The sequence below is a fragment of the Equus asinus genome, chromosome 3 (assembly GCF_041296235.1).
Source record: "Equus asinus isolate D_3611 breed Donkey chromosome 3, EquAss-T2T_v2, whole genome shotgun sequence".
Lineage (NCBI taxonomy): Eukaryota > Metazoa > Chordata > Mammalia > Perissodactyla > Equidae > Equus > Equus asinus.
Genome location: NC_091792.1, coordinates 121,125,889 through 121,150,553, shown reverse-complemented (window position 1 = coordinate 121,150,553; position 24,665 = coordinate 121,125,889). Strand labels below are relative to the sequence as shown.

The 24,665-nt window shown below is 43.0% G+C and overlaps 1 protein-coding gene across 5 annotated transcripts in view; it reads right to left on the bottom strand.

Moving 5' to 3' along the window:
- Positions 1 to 24,665, bottom strand: part of LNX1 (ligand of numb-protein X 1) — a 175,792-nt gene that overhangs the window by 23,487 nt on the left and 127,640 nt on the right. For all 5 annotated transcript variants that reach the window (XM_070505876.1, XM_070505874.1, XM_070505873.1 and 2 more), the window contains 4 exons: positions 14,562 to 14,803; positions 13,897 to 14,049; positions 9,307 to 9,509; positions 6,519 to 6,890 (listed from right to left, as the gene is read on the bottom strand). In XM_070505876.1, coding sequence (XP_070361977.1) covers positions 6,519 to 6,890; positions 9,307 to 9,509; positions 13,897 to 14,049; positions 14,562 to 14,803 — 970 coding nt within the window. The remainder of the gene's footprint in view (positions 1 to 6,518; positions 6,891 to 9,306; positions 9,510 to 13,896; positions 14,050 to 14,561; positions 14,804 to 24,665) is intronic.

Sequence of the window (24,665 nt, the reverse complement as noted above, 5' to 3'; positions counted from 1 at the left end):
AAATCAATTTCCATGTGACAACCCTATTTGAAGATAACTCTAATTGCTCTTCTCCTTTCCAGGTCAAATATTCCTAGTTTCTTTACTATTTAATATGTTTTCAAGTTATCTCAAAAACTTGGTGAACTCTGACTCAGAGTTGGGTTGGGTATGTGTATAAGAATTGGACCTAGATGATGAGTTCTGGTCTGACCAGCAAAGAGGAGGGTCTTTTTGCTGATGGACCAGCTGCACCCAAGACCTCACTGATGGAGTTCCCATTTTGCCATTTCGTACGTGCATAGGAGACTGTCTCCGTGTTCTGCGGAGCCAAGAACTCCACAGATGTCTGTGTTCATCATTACTGATTAATTGAAAGATGGCAGGGAGCTGCCCAAGACCCTGCTATGGAATACATTACAGCAGCACAGCCTAGCTCTGACATCATGTATGACGCACAGACCCTACATGGCAACACAGACAACAGGAGGCATCGGAACAGGGTTTCCAATTGATATGCTAGAAAAACACCAAAGTCGTCAGTCATTCCTGTTGATGTGGAAACACAATGAGGTACAGAAACAGTCTTTGCCATAACCATCCTTCCAGTCTGCAAGAGAAGTTCTGAGAAACAAAAATACCTCTCATTGAGCAAAAAGTTGGGGACTCCAGAAGTACAACTCCAGAATGAGCTAATGCACTGATTTTGTACGTTGCCCTGTAAGTTGATATTTCCTATAAAAAGAGCTTAGTGAAAGCAGACATGGTGTGTGTCGATTTGTTCCCCACTGAAACTTTAGCACCTACCCTAGTGCCTGGCACATTTTAAAAAGAATTCATGAGTATCTTCCGCTGGATAGGCAGCTACTTTAGTGAGTTAAGAGCAACCAGAGTCTGGACAAGGAAGAAGGAAATTAAAGAGGCCTTGAGGAAACATGGTGAATAGGATCTTAAGATTTGACCAAGGTAGAAAAAGAGATTTGAGACAGCAATTTGATCCATTTTCCCCACTAAACTATAGCTCTGTGTTCATCCTGATGTTCCCAGAAGCACATCTTTTAAGTGCTAAGAAATTAACAATGATAGTCTGACTTGTACAGGGTCATTCAGATGTCAGTGACGAGGTCAAGATAAGAATTTAGTTCCCAGTTCTTGAATCCGTTGATTGCTGAGTCAGCAGAATGACCCAAGTGCATTGCTTCAAATACCGTTGTTTCTTTTATAGTAACTTGATGTTACTCTGATTAATTCTGTTCCACGGTAAGAACAAAAACAAAACAAAACATGCATGCGGGGGATGTGAGTTGGAGGAAGAGCAGTGAAATTTCAAGATCCTGAACATTTGCAGTGTGTAGCTGTGTAGGAGACTCACACATGAAATTCTGAGTTGAAAGCTCTCCAGTTTATCAAGTCAAGCTTTACCATGAATGCATGAAATTTGGAGGCCTATATAAAAGTCATTTGGACTTTATGAATTTAGCTCAGGAACAATGTTTTAAAATCTATGTATCGTTTTGTTTAGTCTTAAGTGCATTAAATTTACCATAATACCATGTTAAAAAAAGTTGTTCAAATGGGCATTTTATTCTCTATTAGCTGTGATAATCTATAAAAAAACACATGGATGTATCATGTCTTATTTCATTAGGAATTCCTACTGCTCCCAGGGACAAAAGTTCTGCCTTTTTTCGAGCTATGCAGAACTCATGAGCTGGAATCATATATTTAGGACAAACGTAGGTAATGTGAGCAGTCCGTTATTTGCTTTCTGGCTCTATCTAAAGGTCTATCACATTCTTTTTAAAAGTTTGAAGAGCCTGGTTGTCAGTTGTTCTTTGATGAAATAACTTCCCATTTAAATATTAATGCATGTGAGAAAAAAATCACACGTCTGTTTTAATGAAAATCCATCTTATCACAACCTCTATAAATAGCTCTGAATTTATTCAACTTCTGCATGAAGTCTAGGAAGTTGCCTAGGAAAAAAAGGCACAAGAGGGATCCTCAAATTTGAAATCCATTGCCACTTTCTTTGTTTATTAACTGGTTATATTTGAACTCCTAAATAAATATGAATTCATTTATCCAGAATTGCAGATAGATGAGAGCGTCTCAAAATAGATGTAACTCCCAGCATAAATCATTCTCAGATTGAATATTGGGTAGATATATGCTGAACCTCCAAGAGACGCTGAGATGTCTTTTTTCCCCCTACAGTCTTAAATCTTTGGTCCATATTTCTTTGTTCCATTATTTCATGGGTGACACCAGACAGTTCCACACAGCTGTCTCTTTCATACAGTTATTCTACTCATGGTGCTCAAAAGACTTAAATTGACAATGGAGAAAAATAAAGTTGTATTAAGTTGCTAAATAAGTGAACTGCCCCGTATTTGAAGTTTCTGTCTCCTCAGGGTTTCTCCTCTTAGAGCAGCCCGACTCTTAATCTAACTCTGGGGCCTGGCAAGCAGGGCTGCTGCTGAGTAAGCTGAGGTTAGGGCTCCACATATGTAAAGTTGGTCAAATTTAAAACAGTTGTGGTTTCTCTGTAATAACTTTTCCCTGAAATAATGTAGAAAAAGGCAGAATGTGTGGTACTGTGGGAGAAAACATGACCAAAAGGACATGTTGTCTGGGAATTTCTTTGTAAGGCAAATATGATTCACGGAGTAGACGCACAAGGCCAATGCAGCCAAGGATTGGTTGGAAATTTGAGTCTCAACCTTTGAAGGGCATTTAGTTTAATCCCCCCAGCCTGGTGTGTGTTACAGTATCACATAAATAAAATCCACTTTTGAGATTGCTTAACCAAGTTTTCCCAGCATTCTATTTTTCCCATTTCTTTTCCAACTAGCTTTGCCCAAGGTTTTTTTTCCCCTCCTTCCCCTGCTCATAAAGCACATTTGGTTTGTTTAGTAAGCAGAAGAATCTTTTAGGAAATCCCACTGTTAGGCAAGATTTTATTTCATAAATTAACTTTCTCAGGAAAAAAACTTTTTTCCTCTTCTGTTATTAATCTACAAAAGCAGAATGCCATATGCAATCAAAATTTTTCCAAATGACATGAGTAAGGGAGTTTCTCTTTTGCCTGATGCAAAGTAGAGCTGGCAGATTCTCTCTAGAATGTGAGTTACGCTGATTGACCTGCAGAGGGAGTTAACAAGTGTAACACAGAAAAGCATTGATGATCACCTAAAAGTCTGGTTTTTAAAGAGGAAAAAAATCATGTTTAGAGTGCAATTTCTTCATGAAGAAAAAACCAAGACTCGTACTTTTCCATGGGTTAATGTTTTAGTAAACATTGTCTATTTTCTGTTCTCACCCATTGGCACATACAGGCTAGAACCACCTAATTAATGCTGACTTGATTGTATTTGAGATCAGAGATAAGAATATATTCCAAGCTCTACAAGGCCAGGAACCGTGTCAGTCTTGGTCACCATTGTATCACACATCTCTTGGTACATAGAATGTGCTCAACCAATAATAACTGAACAAATTTGAGGGGATAAAAAGTAGAGACTCTACCTTGGGGACAAATAACATAAAGTAAATTTGCTGCTTGTTCGTTAGTAAGTGATTTGACAAAAAAATCCCTATGTGATGGAACTAATGTGTAAATTATATTTTATGTGTATTTACATTTTTATGTATATTTTATATGTATGTGTATTTTTATGTATATTTTATAATTTGACTCAATGTATTCATTCAAAAAATATTTATTGAGTGCCTGTTACTGCCAGGCATTTCTCTAAGTACTTGGGATACAATGCTCTACTGTACTAGACTAGACTAGATTGGCAGGTAATAGTAAAATAATGAGTTGGTAGAAAAAGAGGATATAGAGTTAGGGGTGAGATGGGCTATTGTAAGTGGGACTGTCAGTGAAGGCCTCTGAGGAGATGACATTTGAGGAGAGACCTGAATGAAGTGTGGGAGTGAGTTATGCGGATATTTGGAAGATCCTTCCAGTCAGAGGGGCAGCAAGAGGTATAGCAAGAACATTAGCCCTGAGGCGAAAAAATCCTTGAAATGTTTGAGGAGTAGGAAGAAGACGGTGTGACTGAGCCTGGTTAAGCAAGGGAGAGAATCCAAAAAATTCTCCCTTTTGCTTAAGAAATGAAGTTGGAGAGAGAATTAAAGGGCAGATTATGTCTGGCTCTGCAAGCCATTGATAGCATTTGGAATTTTTAATCTAAGTGTCTCGGGAAGCATCAGAGGCCTGAGAGCAAGAGCGTGACATGCTGGGATTAACTTTGTAAAGTGGTCATTCCAACTGCCATGTGGAGAGCAGAGGCAGAAGATTGAGTGTGGAAGCAAGGAGACCAGTTATGAGGTTCGTGCTGTGGCCCAGACCAAAGTTGATAGTGGCCTGGCTGACGGAAACCATGGAGGTGGTGAGACATGGATTGTGGGGAGAAAGGTGTTGAAGAGAATGAAGATTCTTTTTGGCCCAAGTAACTGAGTAAATGGTGGTGCCATTTCTAGAGACTGGAGAAGAGCAGGTTTGCTAAGAGGTAGAGTGGAGAGAAGTCAAGGGCTCAGTTTTGAATATTAAGTTTGAGATGCCTTTTAGACATTCACATGGAGAAACCAAGTGGGCAGTCGGATATAGAAGTGTGGTGTTCAGAGGAGAAGTTGGGGCTGGATATATGAATTTAGGAATAAATGGCATGAACGCCAGAAGAGAAGTGCCTCTTGTAACTCTGCTTTTGTTCTCCACCTGCATGACCTCATGCTCTATTGGAAAGATCCATCAGGCTGAGAATCACTTTGGAATTGGGACATCACCAAGAGCCACAGTTCAGAGGCTGAGGCACCATATGTGCTTCCTATCCTGGTGGATAGAGGGAGCAGGGTAAGTTCCTTTGCATCCTCTGCCTCAGGCTGTCCATGTCTAAAATGACAATATCATCATCTGCCATTTGGTCCTCCTCAAAGAAGAGGGATAAGACACACATGATAGTGAAAAGAGTTGCCAATACCTGGAAGAACTCCATGACTGCAACCCAAGGGTAGGAAGATTTCTTTGTACTAGATAATCAAGTCCTTGAGAGAAGGCTCTGTTTTCTGTCATCCTCCATGGAAACTGGCGCAAGATTCAGACAACTACTGACACTGACTCACTGTCTATTCTTGAAGTCACTTCAGTTGCTAAGTGGAAACTGATGTGACGTGCCGGATAATTACAAATGCTTCTTAAGACAAGGCCTCTAATCTTGCCCCTCTCCTGTCAACTCTCCATTGCCCTAGAAAGAGCTTTCTAGAAAATAATGTCACTTCTTTTCTTAAACTCTTCCAATGACACCCCATGGCCTAGGGGATAAAGTCTGAGCTTCTTAGCGTGGCTCATAAAACTCCACATGATCTGGCCCTTGCCTACCACTCTGGCCTTATCTGTTGCTGCCTTTTAAATGTACGCCATGCCCCAGGTATTAACTATTTCCCCAACCAGCTTTTAGGGAAATGTTCTTTTGTGCTGTATCTCCTTAGAGTGACCCTCTCTGACTTGTCCACTTAGAAAACTTATGCTGATCCCTCAAAGTCCCAGTTCAAGATCTTCCTCCTCTGTGAATAACTCCTAAGCCCAACCAAGCAAATCTGTCTCCTTCATCCGCACCAGCACAGTACTTAATGCCTTCATTACAGCATGTTTAGAAAAAGTCCATCTCCCCTACGAGATTGTGGGCTCCTTTGGGAGCCTAAGAGTCATCATCTCACTGTTCTCTGTACCTAACCAGGGCCAGGCAAGGAGCAGAAATTTAATAAATATTGACTAAATGAAGTGAATGAGTTAGAATACAGGAACCCAGAACAAAGCCTGTCCCTCTAAGAATAAAGCTGGCAGACCAGTGAACATTCGAAAAACTTATGGTGACCCAGCCAAAGTCAACAAGATGCATGCTGGGGCTTGATGATATCACATGGGTCAGGAAAGTGAATTAGTCTGAAACAAAGTCAGGTTCTTGGGAACTCTATTTGCCTGAGTGATCAATAATTTACATGCCTCTCTTATTGGAGGGCTTCTTCTCAGGTTCATGCTTGAGTTCCCAGTGGCTTTCCAAGGGGCCTGGACACAGCCATGGAGATGGGACTTAGCCTTAGCCAATCCTACAGTGGTGTCCGGCCACAGGATCCCTAGAGGGCATATGGCACAGCTTCTTACGGGAGTTAATACAACTGGATGTCTTGGATGTGTCCAGAATGTATCTGAATGATCCCTGGGTCTGTGACTGTACTGGGTACAGGGATGACACAACCCTGCTGACCTTGAGTGATCTCAGTTGCAACACACGGCCCAATATGTTTACCTACAGTCACACTGGATAGCTGGCAACACCCAAAGAATGTCCATGACCCTGAGACACATCATTTGCTTGAGTAATGTTCTTACCTGGCTCTTCCATCTTGACTCCTTGAAAGGGAGGCAGTGTATGTCACATGTGGTAGTAGCAGGGTGGGTGGGTCAGGGTGATGAGCATTCCTGCTCATGCTGGGAGTTTCTGACCAGGACCTTGGAATGACCTGTGACCCACCTGAATCAGATGAGCTGCACTTTCTGGGCTGCCGTATCGAAGGTCATGTCCATTGATGGCTAACACACGATCGTTCTCCTCCAGCTGACCATGTCGGTCCGCCATACCACCATCCAACACGTTGAAAATGAACACCCCAGGTTCATCCACCTTGCGCACTAGTTTTATTCCAAGCTGTTCCTCAGGGTTGCTCTTGTTGAGAATCACATGGAAACTGTCATCCCGAGGTCCATAGGTGTCCAGTGCCTGTCCATTGTTCCTGCTTCGGAACTTCTGCTCCCGCAGCACTGTCAGCCGCAGCACTTGGCAGGGCTGCCGCAGAAGGCGCAGGGCGTAGCTGTGAGGTACATTGCTGATGTCCATCCCGTTGACCTGGGGGAGGGGACCTCGACATTAACTCCACCTGCCACAACCCTTCCTAAAAGGCCCAGCCCACAGAATCACCAAGACCTTTCCTCAAAGGCCTCTCTGCTCTGCCACCTTATCCTCTGTCCAAGTATCCAAATATCCCCAATCTCCCGACATTGCTTCCATCCCTGCTTTCTCTGAGTGTCCCCTGTACCACTTTCTCAGGTCTCTCTCTCAGACACCATCGTTCTTCAACCTTGTTGTCACACAGGCTCCCAAATGTATTCACACAATCCTAACCCTAATTTCTGTAGCTTGCCAAACTTATTCTGCAGCTGGTGGGGGGGGGGGGGGGGGGTTGAAAAAGGAAGAAAAAGTAGGAAAAGGCAAAAGAAGAAAAGAAGTTTTCCATCGGGCTGGAACGATTACATTAAATTGCTGTTCAATTTCAACTGAGTTGACGTTTTCTTTCTAAAAGTCTCCAAATGAATTTTTCTCCCTGGGTCACCCATGCTGGGACTTCCAGGCCCCAGTACCATGCAGTGGGAGAGAGAGAGAGAAAGAGAGAGAGGGAGGAGGTATGTGTGTGTGGCAGTGTGTGCACGAATGTGCTTGTGTGTTGGCAAGTGTGCGAATATGTGAAAGTGTGTGTATGCGTGTGAATGAGGGAGAGAGCGTCAGGTCTCAAAGCGGTCATGTTCTCAACAAAAAAAAAATCTCTGCACGGTTTCAATAAACTGATGTGAATGGAAGTTTCCAGGCTCTTTTACTGAAAGGCTGGATTACTTTACGATGCTACTTAAATGTCCTCGAGCTCGGCCCTCTCCTTTGTGCCTCATGAATAATCTGCAGGGCTGATGCTGCGTGGGGCTTTCTTGTTTTAATCAGTCCAGCTCAGCAGGCTCAGCCCGGAGGCTATAGCCTCTAGTGGTCGTGCCTGCTCCGGAAGAAAACAATTTCACAGCAGCACTGCCCTCTGTGCTTAAGGAGAGAGGCCCCATGGAAGAGAAATAACTTTCTTGAATTTCTACGGCTTAGTCAGATTTCTTGTACTCACAGCCAATTGTCAGAGGCGCCTCGGAGTGAGATTTTAAAGGGGCTTCCGGCAGCACACGATCCCTGGTCCTCTGCTGCATCTCCGGGGAGGCACGGCGGTGCCCTCGTGCACAGACAAGGCTCACCACCTTGGTCCAAGCACAGCTGAGCTTAAAGATCTCGCTCTGCTCTGTCCCCTGCTCCTCTGTCTGGTTTCCCCCATCAGACCCAGGCCAAGAGAAGGTCAGGGTCGCCTGCTAAGCAGTCCTGGCAGCGCTTTTGCCTGCAAGTGCCAGTTGAAAGCCGTAAAAATCAAAATGTTTTATTATGCAACCCTCCCAGGCAGCATAGTTTCCACTAGAACGGGGAGGAAGTCATGCAGAGTCGCTGATTGCACCACTGACTGTCCCTTAAGGTTGACAGGCTCTGCCTTGTACTCCACCTGTGGGAGTTTCAGTGCTTCTACGATAACTCCTCTAAATTCTTTCTCCTCTTATTCCAAAGAATAAGGATTTCTTTGCCAAAGAAACAGCTCATGATGTATCAGGAGCTGGCCCCTCAGCAACCTAGAAGGGATGGGATGAAACTGTCATCTGAATATCAGACAGGAAATATATGACCAGGGAGGGATTTCTTGTCACTTTTGGCACATGTTTGACTTCTGTCTGATAAACAACTCTTCCTTTATCCTTTCTCTTTTGAAAAGTTCTCCTTAACGTCCTTCCCCTTAACCAAGCCTCAGAGGACAGTAATGCCCAAGGCATCCTGTTCTACCACCTGTCTCCCCCAGAATGTCTGCGGGTTGGCAAGAATAGCTTAGAGATGAGTTTTTTTTTCCTGAAGGGCCATTAAGCTACAGGAAATTCACTTTAGAGGGGTATGCGAATGTGAGTGATCAGATAAAATACAAAATCTTCCATTAATCTGCTCTAAAAACAACTTAAGAAGGTATATGCTCCAGTTTTATATTATTTTAGGTTCTTGTTAAAGAAGGAGGAAGGGGTAGAAAGAACGAGAGAGAGGAGGAGGAAGAGAAAGGAGAAGATAGAGGTAGAGAAAGGGGAGAGAAGAGGCCTGGAGAAGCTAGAGGGGAAAAGGAAGAAGAAGGAGGGAAAGACGGAAACCAAATGACACAGAGACAGAGAGAAAGATTTATAGACAATGAGAAAGGAGGAGAGAGTGCAAGAACGGGAAAGAGGGATGGACAAAGACCTCTCAATGAAATTACAATCTCATATGACAAGTCATATCAAAGTCATAACTATGGAAAGTGAGTGATCCACATTTATTTTAGTATTTCTGCCATCCATCTATCCGTGCATCCATCTATCCATCCATCCAATTATTTGCTCTAAAGTGACTTTTATTAAGCTCCTTTTCATGGCCCCACAGCCACAGTCTCTACCTTTAGTATGATGTCTCCTGGCAGTAGTCGGCCGTCTCTGGCAATTGCCCCATCACGATAAATATGTTGAATAATGATATGGACCAGTGGGGTTTCTCTGCCTCCCACAAGCCTAATGGAGAGGTTTTCATTGGGATCCACTCGATTGATCTTGATGCTGGTAATTTCACCATCTGGAATCAGGTGATACAACCTTGGAAAGACTAAAATGGACAAAGACAGCATTTATTTAAGACACCAACCCAACGGACATTTCCAACCACTCTTCTTCTTGCCAAACTTTGGTTTCAGCCAAACTAAACTATTCACTGTTCCTCGTACATGTTTTCCATTTTCCTGCCTCTGTGCCAGCATAAGTTTCTTTGCCTGGAATGTTTTTCATTCTATGCCTAAACCAAATTTTTCCTTCAAGGCGTGCATGAAATGATCCCTTCCAATTAAACTCTACCCTGATCCCTCTTTCCCTGCCTTCTCTAAGCATCCTATTTCCCATGAAGCTTTCTATTTCTCATGACACTCAACCTTCTATTGCTATTATTCATGCCCATTTCTTATACCCCTCCATTAGACTCTAAGATCCTTGAGGACATAATTTCTGGCTGTTCCATAGTTCTGTGCACAAATCTCTGCACACAGGAGACTTCAGCTGATGTTTATTAAGTGAGTAGGTATGAATGCATGACCAGTCTTTACAGGATGGATTACAGTTTTATCACTTAGTTATCAAGACAAAACAGGACAAACATGCTCTTCTACCCTCTCATATCATTTTAAAGATTTCTTTCTGGAAGCCCCTGCTTCTCAGGCTTAGGGAATCATCAGCCCTCTCTACAGACACTGTTGTCAATAAAGGGAAGTCAAACGGCCTGATTCACGGCCAGGTTTGTTCCTGATCTGCCTGAATCGCTGAATTCAGAGCTAAAAGGAAACTCAGATCATCTAGGCTGGCATTTTCAAACTTTCTTTTAACTGAGGGCTCTTCTTTCCCCATAAAATCCTTCCCAGCTCTGCCTACCCCTACCTCACTGTGCCCACGCGTGGAAGACCTGCTCTAGTGGTTGTGCAGCTTGATAGCAACAGTCAAACCTTTATTTTACAATGAGGATACTTGAGCTCAGAGAGGGGAAGTGACGTGACTGGCGGGAGGTCGCAAAGTTAGGTGGCCTTCAGAGCCAGGTCAGAACCCGGGGCTCCTGCTGACCTGCCCTCCTGTCACCTCCCACAAGTTTCTCTGGAGCCAAGGGTTCCCAGCCAGGCAACAGTCCCACAGGACACTTGCCCTATAGACTTGTAAGCCAGCAGCACTGACTGGTCCTGTTCTCCAACTCAGTTTGAACAGAAGTGTGCTGAAGGGATGCCATTAAATGCTGGCCGAGCTACACGTCGTCTGGTGGAAGCAGTGGTTCCTCCCGAATTGGTGAGTCTTGAGTTTAGATGTCGAGGGCAGAGATGCTTCCATCTCCTGGAGCTGCTGACAGCTGACTTTGCCCTAAGATTCTCCCTTAATTATGTCATCTGGAAAGATCAAAACTGCAGGCCTGGTTCTGCATAGTGCACTCTTTGTGACTGTTTTCAAAACCCATGACCTTAGTCCATTTTCCCTAATGAACTATGAGTTCATTAATGAGTACTCAACTCTCTAGAAACAAAACAGAATTAAAATTATTTCTAAGTACTGTAGAACATGATAAAGTAATTCAGTGGCCAGAGAAAGCCTGAGACACAGTAAATGTGGGTCCTTAACCTCCACTGAGATTTAAAGTAAGTGATTGGCTTTGCTGTAAGGCTGTGGGCAGGCACCGTAATCTGTCAGTTCCTGGTGCTAACAGTACTTGGGTCATTGAGTTCAATTAATGTTTAAATCGCTTTGATTACATTAAGTAGGCTGTACCACAAGCTTTTGTTGGAACAGGTCCGGCGAAAGGGGAATGGAAATTTAAAAAAAATCATTTTGAGCAAAGAAAGATTTGGAAATAATCATCAAGTCATTGATTTTCTCTTTCTCCTCCCCCTCTTTCTACCTTCCCTCCCAATAGATTCACAAAAACCATACTCCCAAACCTGAACCACTCAAGGATGTTTGATTTGATGGTCCAAAAGGACACACCCAGTCACACTTATAAGCGATGTTAATTAGAGCCACACACACGAGACGCTAGAGACCTTAAAGAGTTAAATTTTAAACTATGAAACTTGCATTGGTCTGGAAAGACACAGAGTTGTTCAATATTGTGTCCTCACCTAAGGACTAAGGGATATAACATTATTTACCAAGTGTTTGTTATATGCTAGGCATTGGGCTAAGCAATTTGCATGCATTTTTCTTTTTGTTTAATCCTCACAACAACCCTATGAAGTAGATTATCATTATCCATGTTTTTCTGATGATGAAATGACAAAGGTTAGAGAAGTTAAGTAACCCAGCCGGGTCACACAGCTGATAAGTAGTGGAGACAGTCTCTTTACCTATATAAAAAGCATGGGTAAACCATGCCCTGAGCGTTCACCAGACTAACCACATGTGTCTGAAGCAATGAGACTCGAAGGCCATTTTTGAAAGCTTTGTTGCCTCACAAATCCTATAAAGACATCACTACCAGCCTCACTGAGTCTTAATACTTCACCCCATTCTGGGTAACAGCTTTCTGGAACGTCTGAGGAAATCCAATCTCTCCCATTCTAAGCCCCCAGCACATGGAGCAAGGCCGCCATCTTCATCTTGCTGAAACACAGCTCTGATTCTGCAGCAACTCTACAGAAGCCTCTCAGGTGTGCTCACTGTGCCAAACCAAGACTCCTCAATGACCTCCAGGACCCTTCTCATCGGGCCATAACTGCATCTCCCACTACTTTCCAACACACGGTCAAGATCCAATGCCCCGACGTCCAGGTCATAAACCACTCCTTAAACACGATTCCCCTGCCTTCGGGGCAGCAACGCTCCTCGCCCTACAGCCGCCTTGTCACTGACTTAGATCTCACTCTTCATGGTATTTTCCTTTCTTTCAGTCTTGAATGAACCCCTTGAATACAGTGAATTTTATAATCTTTATATAAAATTACAGAGCTTGGGCCAGTCCCTTGCACATAGAAATCTCTTATTAAAAACGTTCCTGTAATGAACATGCAGATAAATCTTATTCAGGCAGGAGAAAACTTCATATGGAGTAGAATTAAGGACCCTTTAATAACAGGGGGAGAGCGGCAGGAAGGGAGTTATAACCCTTTTATTCATTGCACAAACACTCAGCCAACACTACTATGTGCCAGATATTGTGCTTGGCCTTGAGAATACAAAGGCTCAGAAAAAGAACCCCTGCCCTTATAGGTACGGGGCAATGAAGGGTGACATTGCTATAATAGAGTTATAGGTGCTTTGAGCACACAAAGGAAAGGGGACTGAGCGAGTCAGGGAGGGCTTCCAGGAGGAGGCAAAGCTTATGCTGAGCCTGGAAGGAGGAATTAGAATGCAGCTGAAGGGGTGAGGGAGTGAAGGTCAGACAATAACATGGAAGTGAGAGAAAGAGACACAGTATTTACAGGACCGTGACAAGGTCAGAGTAGAAGCGCACGTAGTGTGTGTGTGTGCAGGGTAAAAGGTGATAAGCAAGCAAGAAAGGCTCTTCTACGACTGCTCACAAGTTCTCCGAGGGCATGATGAAGACAGTGGTGTGGGATTTACCTCCCAACCCCCAGGAGTGGAGGGCACTTAGCCCAGTGGTTAAGGGAGTGGGCTCTGGGGCTAGAGGACCGGAGTTAAAATCCTAGTTCTGCCGTTTTCTAGCTGGGTGACTTTGGGCTAGTTTCCTGACCTCTCTGGGTCTCAGTTTCTTCATCTGCAAAATGAGAACCACAATTACTATCCCTTAGCATTATGACATCTAAATGGCGTAGAACACTACCTGGCACACAGGAAAGTTCAATTTTTATTACTTTTCTTTTTCTTAGCTATTATTATTATTGCTCTAAAGTTCTAATATAAAGTGAAAAGAAAGGAATGGGAGGATATTTCCTCAGCTCCATTTAGATTGGGGAAAACACACAGGATCAAAGATCCAATAATTTCCTTTGCATGGATTCTAGAGCCACATTACCTGGATTCAACACTTAGCAAGGTAATTTGGGGTAAGCTAAGTAACCCCCATGTGCCTCAGTTTCCTCATCTGCGAAACAGGGATAATAATAGTAGCTACTTCATGGGGTTGTTGTGAGGATCAGATGAGTTAACGCATGAAAAACATTCAGACCCACACATCATACACACTCGTAATAAGAATACTCACACACTATTTCCTATGTGCCAGGCACAGTTCTAAATGCTTTTCACTTAACTACAATTATCCTTCTTTAAACGCATTAAGCTAGCACCTGAAGGTAAGGCTTCTAAAACCGCTTCTCTCAATCTACGTAAAAAGAGAATAGTTTTGCCTTTGGTTACTTATGCGAGAAGTAGGCTAATCAAGATAAAAAATATTTTATGCCCTTGGGAAGAGAGGTGTTATCAAAAGTGAGTGGTGGTCATGTGCTCATCACCCCTGAAGTCATTCTGGAAGCCCAGCCACATCCAGCCTTGCAGGGGAGTTCGTTTACCTTCAGGGGCAGTGGTGTTTTCAGAATTTTCTCTGCCCTGGTCAGCTTGGTTGGCAACTGCACTTCCACTCTTCGTCCTTCGAAGGACGCTCAAAGCTCGATTTATTTTTTTAAAAGATCTGCTTCTGATAGTGGATCGCTCAAAGGGCCGTGCTGAGGAGAAAAGAGAAGGGACAGTAGCTGTGCGATCATAGAAATCCTCTTTCGTGTACACTTCTGGTGAGATATAGACTACAACACGAGCAGTGATTACTTCTAGGTGCTAGGATGCTAGAATTTGCTTATCTGTATTTTCTCAATTTTCTACAATGAAATATGTATGGCTTATTTAAAAATCTGCTTTTCTTTTTTTTTCTGGGCTGCACTGAATATAATAGTACTTTTCTTGAGCAGCACGGATGGGAAGGTACTGACACTACGGGAGTGATGAATCATGAGGTCTAACTTCAACCCCTTTCACCAAGTCAGATTACACGCATTTTTAATGATCTGAGGTACTCATGGTTTCCTTTCACTTTGGAGAATTGGGTATTGGGTTGCTGCCAAAACTGCCAGAACAATTTCCCCTTAAAAAAACATTTCTAGAACTTTCCACGATGAATATTCCACAGAGGGCAATCCCAAGGCAAGGAGCCCATTCCCGGACAACCACCCATTTGACTCACTCCTAGTTCGGTTGCTCCGGCCAGAGTCCAATGGGCTGTTTGCTGGCTGACCATCCTCTGCTGTGGACACGTAGGCAGGGTTGTCTAGGCCAGGCTCATCCGTCATTAAGGCGATGGTGGCAGCTGCAGAAATCTCTGGGGAGAGTGCTGTTGCTGTGAGGCTCGCACAGCCGTCTGGACAGCCATCTTGAGAACGCCTCTTCCTGTCTTTGGTCAGCCCATAGTGGGAGGCGCCTTTACAGCTGTAACAAAACCAGCAGGAGGTCACAAAAGCTTTCAGCTTTGCTCATTGTTCAACCAGGCCTCTTCAAGTACACAGGCTTGCCACGCTTGAACTGGATTTGCTCACCTCTATGTCCCCCTCCCTTTTCACATGTAGATACTCAATATATACCCACCAACCAAATAAATTAGTGATCTGAGAAAACAATTTTTAAAAGATGCTTATTACGTTCTCTTAACACATTCTCTACAACGGCCCCTAGAATGCAAATTTATGAAAGTTGCCACGGTATCTACAAGACTAGGGCTTGACGCTGGTAGTCTTTAACTAGTTGGACTTGATAATTTCTTCTTGCTGGTGTTTATTTTGACCACAAAAGCCCTTAGCCACACTCTCAGTTCTTTCCTTTGGGTTAAGTTCCCAAAGCACTGAATATAAATACAAAGCTCCTCCCAGATTCCATATTTAACTGTCCATGGAAACAGAATCACCATCACCACAAAGCCACAGGAGTTGACTTAGCATTGCTACTCTTTAGAGGCAGGCTTGCTGGCTTCTGTTCTCTACCACTGGGCTGGTTTCAGAGTGGCCAGGACTAGGGTTTGGGGGCTCCTGTGGACTGAAAAATTTTATCCATTGTAGCATCTTCTAACATTGGGGGAGTAAAACAAGATTCATGGTCTTAAACAAAACAAAAAACCCAAAACCCAGTAACTGTCTGTATCTATTCATCATCTGTGTTAAAGAACAAACCCAAGGGCCAGGAGACCAAGGTTCGAGCTCATCTAGGTCCATATTTTGCTATGAATGCACTTCCATGTGCCATTGGGCAAGACGTTTCAGCTCTTCAGTAGGGTTTTAGTTAGAAAAATTTAACTCTCTCATTGCACCGTGGTGAGGAAGTGGCTGCAGATAGCCATACCAGCTTCCACAGTCATCGTGAAGGCAGCTATCATATGGGTGAGCCCCTTTAAGAAGCGGCCATTTGCATATAATGCATGTGCTATTATAACTTATTTTTATCCATTCATTACAGAAAACCTTACATGGTTGAGCTATTTTAAAGACCCTTTTGAGAGCCTATTTGGAGTGATGCTTTATGTTCTTGAAAATAAATGGAATCAAATGGCAGCCTGCAGTTGATGGGCACACACAGTTTGTATAGCCTGTAGAACCACAGAGCTGGAGATAGCAAAGCTATTGTCCAGATCAGGATCCTTGCTCTGAAATTCACCTAGCTGTGTGATCTGGGACAATTTTGTTAACCTGGTTCAACTTCCTAATCTGCCCATACATCTTGGGTTGCTGTGAGGCCTGGCTGACATTAAGTCTTGTCAAGAGTTTAGTACCTTCCCAGATACATATTAAGTTCTCAATAGATTGCAGCTACTTCCATAACTAATCCATTCTAAGATGCTCATTTTTCACACACTGACATCTCCAAGATTGGGATGCATGGGTGACTCATGGGGTTATACAGCTTCTGTTGCCAAGCTGCAGTCATGATGCAGATGCCATATTGTCTGAGCAGGGCAAACATGGTCACAGGTGTCCATCTTGTCACTTCCATTGATTTGTGTCCACTCTTGTTTCTACGCCATTGAGTTTAATTGCCATTAAGTGTCTTAAAAAAGATTATATTATGATTTCGTGTTGACATGAAAAGTTACTGTACACATAAGAAAGTCTCGAAAACAGAGCAGTCGTGTGTAAATTTGATATCGATGAAGCAAATCTCATTAGAATGAGAATGGTAATTCCATATTTTCTTGCAAAGAGACAAGCAAATGCTTTATTTGCTTGGAAAGAAAGACACCCTCAAGGAGATGATAAGTGGTACATTTTGTGAGATCATTCAAAAGGATTGGCCTATTTTATGCCAAACAACACAACTAGAGGGCAGGAGAGGTCACTAAACTTATCTGAATGGATTTCAAAGCCACAAGAGTCTGATGTGACCAATCCAGGCATCACAGGGATATCTTTAAAGGTGTTTTGGGATAATTTAACAAGTGGCAGTTTTTAAAATTCTTTTCTTGTTGGTGCATAAAATATGATGTTTATTATAATCAACAGCATCTTAGATATGATGAAATGTGGTTTTAATATCAGTAGAAAAGGACTTTGATTATACAACCCTACATCTTATGGAAGCTGAAACAGGCCTCCAGCTTCTCAGGCTGGTCTTTCCCTCACTGAAAGAGTTCAAGCTCCCTGCCTGAATTGGTGAGGTTTTACTGTTCTGATTAGCTGCTTTGGCTTGGAATTGCTCTGCTTAAAAATAGCAAAATGGTTGATATGGGAAACTGAAAAATTGGAAGAAACACTGTGTGATGGAAAAAATAAAAGCCAGGGTGCATTTGAGCAGCTCCAAAGTCATAAATACACGAGTGGAACACTTCCATGCAAGCCAGCAATATTTTGTTAGCAATGCATGGGAAGGAAGTTCCTAGACTATTTGTTTGGACTGGAAACAGTCTTTCTTTTCTTGGGGCAGCATTGCCCTTGACTATGTACCCTGCCAGAGCAGGAAATGAATTTTCCAATTGGACAAATGGCTGGCAAAGACACAAGCCATGACTTTCTAGGGGCACATATAGCATACCCCAGTGGGAAAAGGTGGCATCTTATTCTGCTGCCACATCCGTGAAGAGGGTTGAGGTATTTAAAAATATCTGAATCCCAAGACTAGACCATTAAGAAACCATTGCTGTTTCGAATCCTTGGGGTTCCAGAGACACATTTGAGTCCAGGAAAGGAAAATCTTATAAAATGAGTAAGCAGCCTTCCCTTTGGCCTCACATCATAGCTATCCTTACAACAGCTGGGGAGGGTACAGAATCTAGATTTACATGTTCAGACTCATGAGCCTTGTGTAAAAAAGGTTCTGCTACAGAGACCCATATTGTGTAATGTTGCTTGCTCTAGCTTCCTGGCTTAGCTTGAACTGAGGCACAGAGTGATCTATGAAGGTAGCAGCTTGTACTTACTAATTATCTCTTTTGTGGTGACTAATTCTGGGGCCTCTTGATTTACAAGCAGAAAAGAGAAGAGAAGAAGGGAAGAGCTGATTAGCATTGGCCAGTACAGGAACATACGGTGAACCCTGGGTTGTGTTCAAAGCAAGCAGGATTTATTCTTTTAGTTATCCTGAGCACTAAGTACTCTCAGGTGGTGATAGGCGATGGCCATGAACTTGAAGGATGAGCACAAGGAACATGGAAAACCACTTTCCAACCAAACCATGCACTTTGGATATGTTGTCTGTTCAACAAAGCAACTCTGAAAATCAGGTTTTTTTGTAATAATGGAGTTGGGATTCTGAGCTCCCATATCAAAGTTTGCAGAGGCAAATTATTCTTAATATAAGAAAGCTGACACAGGGTGTGCCATGGACTTTTTGTCTTTTTTACAAAGAGGGGATGGAGCAAGAAAAGAAAATGAAACCCTTTCTTGCAAAAATTCCTGAGTCCGTGAGTTCACTACTACAAACGGGAGTTGAGCTGAAGCAGGAGGGACCCTGGGCATAATTCAGAGAGGCTCTGACGGGGTGTCCTCGGCTGAGTTCAGCCAACCAGGAGCCACAAGCCGGTTTGCAGGGGAGGACTCCCTTCTGATGGTGAACTTACCCACTTATGATAGAAGAATAAAAGTCCACAGGAAAGCGAACCACAATACCCTCACCGTAACAGTCTGGCTAACGACACAACCCCTCTTTGATCTAACTCCCCTCACAATCTTTCTCTCTCAGTTCACTTCTGAACTAGGTAAACGTAGAGTCTGCTCCTCACACTGAGGTCATTAATTGCCCAGTCTGATCCTACTTTAAACCACAGCTTGCAGACTCATGTGCTAGTCAGGTGAGGGAATGAGGGAGGTCAGGCCGGTGGGGATCGTGGTGAGCAGCCCTGTACCGTTTGAAGGATGCAGCAGCTTCTACAGACCTTTGCTGATCGTTGTCTCAAGAAGACCAGCCCAGGAGCAGTTTGGCAAGAAGAAGAAATAAAAGGCATTCAAATGGGAAAGGAGGAAGTAAACTGTCACTATCTGCAGATGACATGATATTAGACATAGAAAACCCTAAAGACTCCACCAAAAAACTGTTACAACTAACCAAGGAATTCATTAAAGTTGCAGGATACAAAATTAACACACAAAAGTCTGTTGTGTTTCTATGTTAGCTCAGGACGAATCTTCCTCAGAAAAAAAAATAAGTTGCGTTTCTATACACAAACAGCAAACTATCAAAAAGAGAAATTAAGAAAACAACCCCATTTACAATTGTATCAAAAAGAATAAAGTACCTAGGAATAAATGTAACCAAGGAGGTGAAAGACCTGTACACCAAAACCTATAAGACATTGATTAAAGAAATTAAAGAAGACACAAATAAATGGAAAGATATTCCAAGCTTATAGATTAGAAGAATATTGTTAAAATGTTCATACCACCCAAAGCAATCTACAGATTCAATGCAATCCCAATCAAAATTCTAATGGCATTTTTCACAGAAATAGAGCAAACAATCCTAAAATTTGTACGGAACTACAACAGACTCTGAATAGCTAAAGCAATCTTGAGAAAGAAGAAAGCTGGAGGCATCACATTCCTTGATTTCAAACTATATTACAAAGTCATAGCAATCAAAACAGCATGGTATTGGCATAAAAAAACAGACACATAGATCAATGGAACAGGAAGAGAGCCTGAAGTGAACCCATGGATATACAGTCAATTAATTTATGACAAAGGAGTCAAGAATATACAATGGGGAAAGGACAGTCTCTTCAACAAATAGTGTCAGGAAAACTGGACAGCCACATGCAAAAGAATGAAACTGAACGACTATCTTACGCCATACACAAAAATTAACTCAAAATGGATTAAAGACTTGAACATAAGACCTGAAACCGTAGACTCCTAGAAGAAAACATTGGTGGTAAGCTCCTTGACATTGGTCTTGGTGATAATTTTTTTGGATCTGACCCAAAAGTAAAGGTAACAAAAGCAAAAATAAACAAGACTCCATCAAACTAAAAAGGTTTGGCACAGCAAAGGAAACCATCAACAAATGAAAATGCAACCTACTGAATGGAAGAAAATATTTGCAAATCACATATGTGATGAGGGGTTAATATTCAAAATATATAAAGAACTCATTCACCTTAATAGCAAAAAACCAAACAATCAGATTAAAAAACGGGCAATCTGAACAGACATTCTTCTAAAGAAGACATACAGATGGCCAACAGGTGCATGAAAGGATACTCAACATCACTAATCATCAGGGAAATACAAATCAAAACCACACAATGAGATACCACCTCACACCTGTTAGAATGGCCGTTATCAAAAAGACAAGAAGTGTTGGCAAGGATGAGGGGAAAAAACATCCCCTGTGCATTGTTGATGGGAATGCAAATTGGTGCAGCCACTCTGGAAAACAGCATGGAGATTCCTCAAAAAATTAAAAATAGAACTAACATATGATCCAGTAATTTCACTTCTGGGTATCCATCTGAAGACAATGAAAATACTAACTTGAAAAGATACATGCACCTCCCTGTTCACTACAGCATTATTCACAATAGCCAAGATATGGAAACAAGCTAAGTTTCCACTGATGGATGAATAGACAAAATGTGGTATATACACAATGGAATATTATTCAGCCATAGAAAAGAAGGAAGTCTTACCATTTGGGATGATATAGATGGACCTTGAGGGCCTTATGCTAAGTGAAATAAATGAGACAGAGAAAGGCAAAAACCATTTGATCTCACTTATATGTGAAATCTAAAAAGGGAAAACAACAACAACAAAAAAACAAGCTCATAGAAACAGAGAACAGATGTGTGGTTGCCAGAGGCAAAGATGAGGGTGGGAGAAACGGGTGAAGGGGCTCAAAAGATGCAAACTTTCAGTTATAAATATGACCTGGGGAGGTAATACACAGAATGGTGACTATAGTTAATAACACGGTATTGCATATTTGAAAGTTACTAAGAAAGCAAATCTTAAAAAGTTCTCATCCCTAAAATAAAAATTGGTAACTATGTATGCTGATGATGTTGACTAGACTTATTATGGTGATAATTTCTTGATATATGCAAATATCAAATCATTATGTTGTACACCTGAAATGAATAATATTATATGTCAATTCTACCTAAAAAAAAAAAAAAAGACGACCAACCCATTGTTGCTCGAGTGAGCAATTTGAAAGCTGAAATCCAGTTTTTAAAGTGAAACCTCTTGATTTTTAAAAGTTGGCAACAAATTCAAAATTTTTAAAACCATCGTGTGGGCCAAACAAAACATATCTGTAGGCCAGATCTATCTTAACGGATGACAAATTCCAGCCTCTGGGAATAAAAAAAAACTGCTCATGTGGGTAGGTTAGACCCATTTCTCTTTTCAGTCCTCCAGGAAGCAACGCTCCCCTCCTTTTTCTCTTGCCCCAAGCTCCTTCCCTTGTGTGCAGGTGTGTATGTGTGTAAGCTCTGCACTTGTGTGCAGGTGTGTATGTGTGCATGCATAGGAGGGATGGCCCCAGAAAGGGCTTCTCTTTCATTGTTTGCCCAAGCCCCATTCTGATCCCAGTTGGAGAATGAGACTGAATTCTCAACTGTTTGTCTTTCAGCCATGGGAGAGCTAATCACTTGCTCAAAGCTATTATATAATGGGAAAGGGAGCCATTCAACCCTAATGGACATGTTCATTCTTTCAGGCAAAGAGAATCAAGATGAGGGGGCTCTGGAGGGAAGTGAGTTTCCCTGCCAACAGCTGGGTCTTAGGTTTCAGCTGCTCCACTGAACAGGATGAGTGACTCTCAAACCTTGCTCAAAGTGGGCACCCAGGGCCAGGCTGGGAGACTCCTGCAGGAGAGGAGACAGTCGCTGTGAGATAGTGACAGACTCTCCTTTGTGTCCTTGGTCAAGGCAACTGGGAGACAGGCCACTGGGAGCCTCAGGAACCGGCAGTGCTCTGGCTCAGAGACAGTCTTTGTCAGGGTGCTGGTGACCCTGCAGACTGAGGGTGGGCTTCAGTCAAGTGTGCTTGGCTCTCAACTCTATCTCCAGACCCACCACCCTGGTCCTCCTGACACCATACCACACACCTTAGCCCGTCTCCCTGCTCCCAGTCTTCCTCTGCATTTCCCCATCAAATCTATGCTAACCACATCAACACAATTTCTTGTTACCCAAAACCTTCCCATGCAAATATTTCCCACTGCTTACAGGATCGAGTCCCAACTCCTCATGCCGACATTCCAGGCCTTCCCTGAGCCATATCAATCATGGCCTCACTATAGGGTCTGGTACCCCAGAAGGGGGTTGGGAAGAAGCCAGCTAATATCTATTGATCTGTTATGTGCTGTGTGTTATGCTTAACATACATGGTCTTCTTTAAGCCTCCCAACGGTCCTGTCCTGTAATGTTAGTTGAACCACCTCCACTGCAAAGATGAGGCTATGGAAGCTGGAAGGAAAGAAAGCCATGTCCAAGTACACAGAGCAGAGCTGGGATTTGAATCCAGGCTGTGGGGTTCCATGCTTTCTCTCCTCCCATGGCCTGGCCTCCAGCCCAGACCTTCCCCTGCTCTCTAGACTCATCTATCAAACTGCTTACTCCACGTCTTCACTTACAAGTCTAATAGGCATCTCAACTTAACATATCCAAATGCCCTAAGCTTCCCTACCAAACCAGCTCTTCCCACATCTTCCCTTTTATTAAAAAGCACCTTACATCCTTCCTGTTGTTCAGGCCAAAAACCTCAGTCATCCCTGATTCTTTTCTTTCTCTCAACACTCCAAATACAATCAAGCAAGATCTAACCCGAATCCAACCACTTCTCTTCACTTCCACTGCCACCACCCAGGTCCGAGCCACCATCTTCAACACCAGGATTATTGCAACGGCCCCCTGAGACGCGTTCCTGCTTCTATGCCTGCTCCTCTTCCCCACCTATTCTCAACAGAGCAGCCAAAGGACCCTTTAAAAATGGTTCTGCATCTTACTAAAATAGAAGGTCTTTTTCGTTTTTTCCTTTTTTGAATAAACTTTTTAAATTTTATTTTTAAATTATTTTATTGAGGTCAACTGGGCTAACAAGTTTGTGTGAACTGCAGGTATATATCACCGTATTTCAGTTTCCGTATAGACTGTATCATGTTAGTCCTTGCAATGGCCTGCAAACCCTGTGTCCTCTGTCCCCTGTTACTTCTGCCCTCGCCTCCATCCTTCACTCATTCAGCCCCCTGCTGGTCCTCAAACTGCCCTGCGTGTTCCCGCTTCAGGGGCTTTCGTTCCACGGTTGTCCCGTCTGGAACACGCTATCCCCAGCTGCCCTCCTGGTCTGCTCCCTCCTCTCCTTCAGGTCTCTGATTAAAATCTGTCTTCCCTGACCACCCTATTTCAAACGGCAGCTGCTTTTCTGGCACCTCTATCCGTACCTCCTCTTCCCTTTATTTTTCTCTATGGAACGCAAGCTCCAAAGGAGTCGGGGGGGGGGGGGGGGGCGGCGGCGCTAGTCTAGTTCCATAATTAAGCCACTAGAACCCAACTTTGAAAACTGTATCCCTGTAGGATCAAGACGGTGTCCTCATATTGGTGCTGGGGGAAGGGTTGGCTCACAGATTCGCACGTCACTCCAGGCCAACGGTCAAGGCACAGCAACTCTGCCTCGGCTGACGGGGTAGCTCTGGGCACGTCTTGCTCCACAGGGCTATACGGGACTGGAGGAAAGGGGTAAAGTCTTGCGTACCTGGGGACCTTTCCGAGGGTCCGCACGCCATCTGCATTTCCTAGGGCAGGCACTCACCGAATGTGTGTCGAATTGAACTGCACTGAGCAGCAGTCACCCTTCTGTTTTCTGTTTATGGAAATTACCACCCTGGGAGATGACAGATTCACCCTCATGGCCCTGATGACACATAGTTCTCCCTTTTCCCTCAGCAAGCCCATCATTTTCCTTTTCATTTCCCTACACTCCAACTCAAGATGAGAAAAATGAGAGGAAAGAGGGAAAGGAAGACTGTTTTCAATTTCTCTTTCTTTTTTCCCACATACTTCTCTAATAACTTTAATGGGATTTTATTTGGTCTGGGTCTTAAATCTATTACGCATATAGTAGGACTAAGAGTAACAATTATCATATACCTTCTTTTGATGGATTATGCTGGGACAGTGGGGTGAGTGATTTTGAAATACATTTTTTTTTCATTCAATGAACACTTATGGAGGGCCTCCTGAGAAAGATGGCACAGTGCAGTCAAAAAAGCTCAGGCTTTCAAGTTTAAAACATCTAGGTGTGAATCCTAGGTCTGAGACTTTGGAAAAGTTTCCTAATTCCTCTGGGTCTCATTTCCCAGATGTAAAATGGGCACAAGAATGTTATTTACTGTGAGATTTAAAGACTCATGCAGAGTGCCTAACAGTAGCAGCAACCCAATAAGCAGTAATTAGCACAATTTTTATACATCAGGCATAATGTGAGACACTGTGGATGCAAAGAAAAATACTACACAGTGGATGCATTTGAAAAGACTGACATGAAAACAGAAAAACCACCATGCCACATTATCAGAGAGAGATGGAGGTATGAACCAAGTGTTGGGAGAGCTCAGAGGAAGGGGCCACTCACTCTGCCTGGGGTAATCAGGGAAGGCTTCTCAGAAGAGGTGACATCTGAGCTGAGTCTAGGAAAATGAGTGACATTGGTCTAGCAGACTAGGTATGAATGCCACATTCAAAAGTCCCAAGGATGCAAGTGCAGGGCAGGAGCCAGGAATGTTGGATTCAGTGCAGACTTTGTCCCAGGTGGCATAGATAGGGAAAGAACAGAGCTGAAATGAGACCAAAGAGGAGGAGAAATGCTGG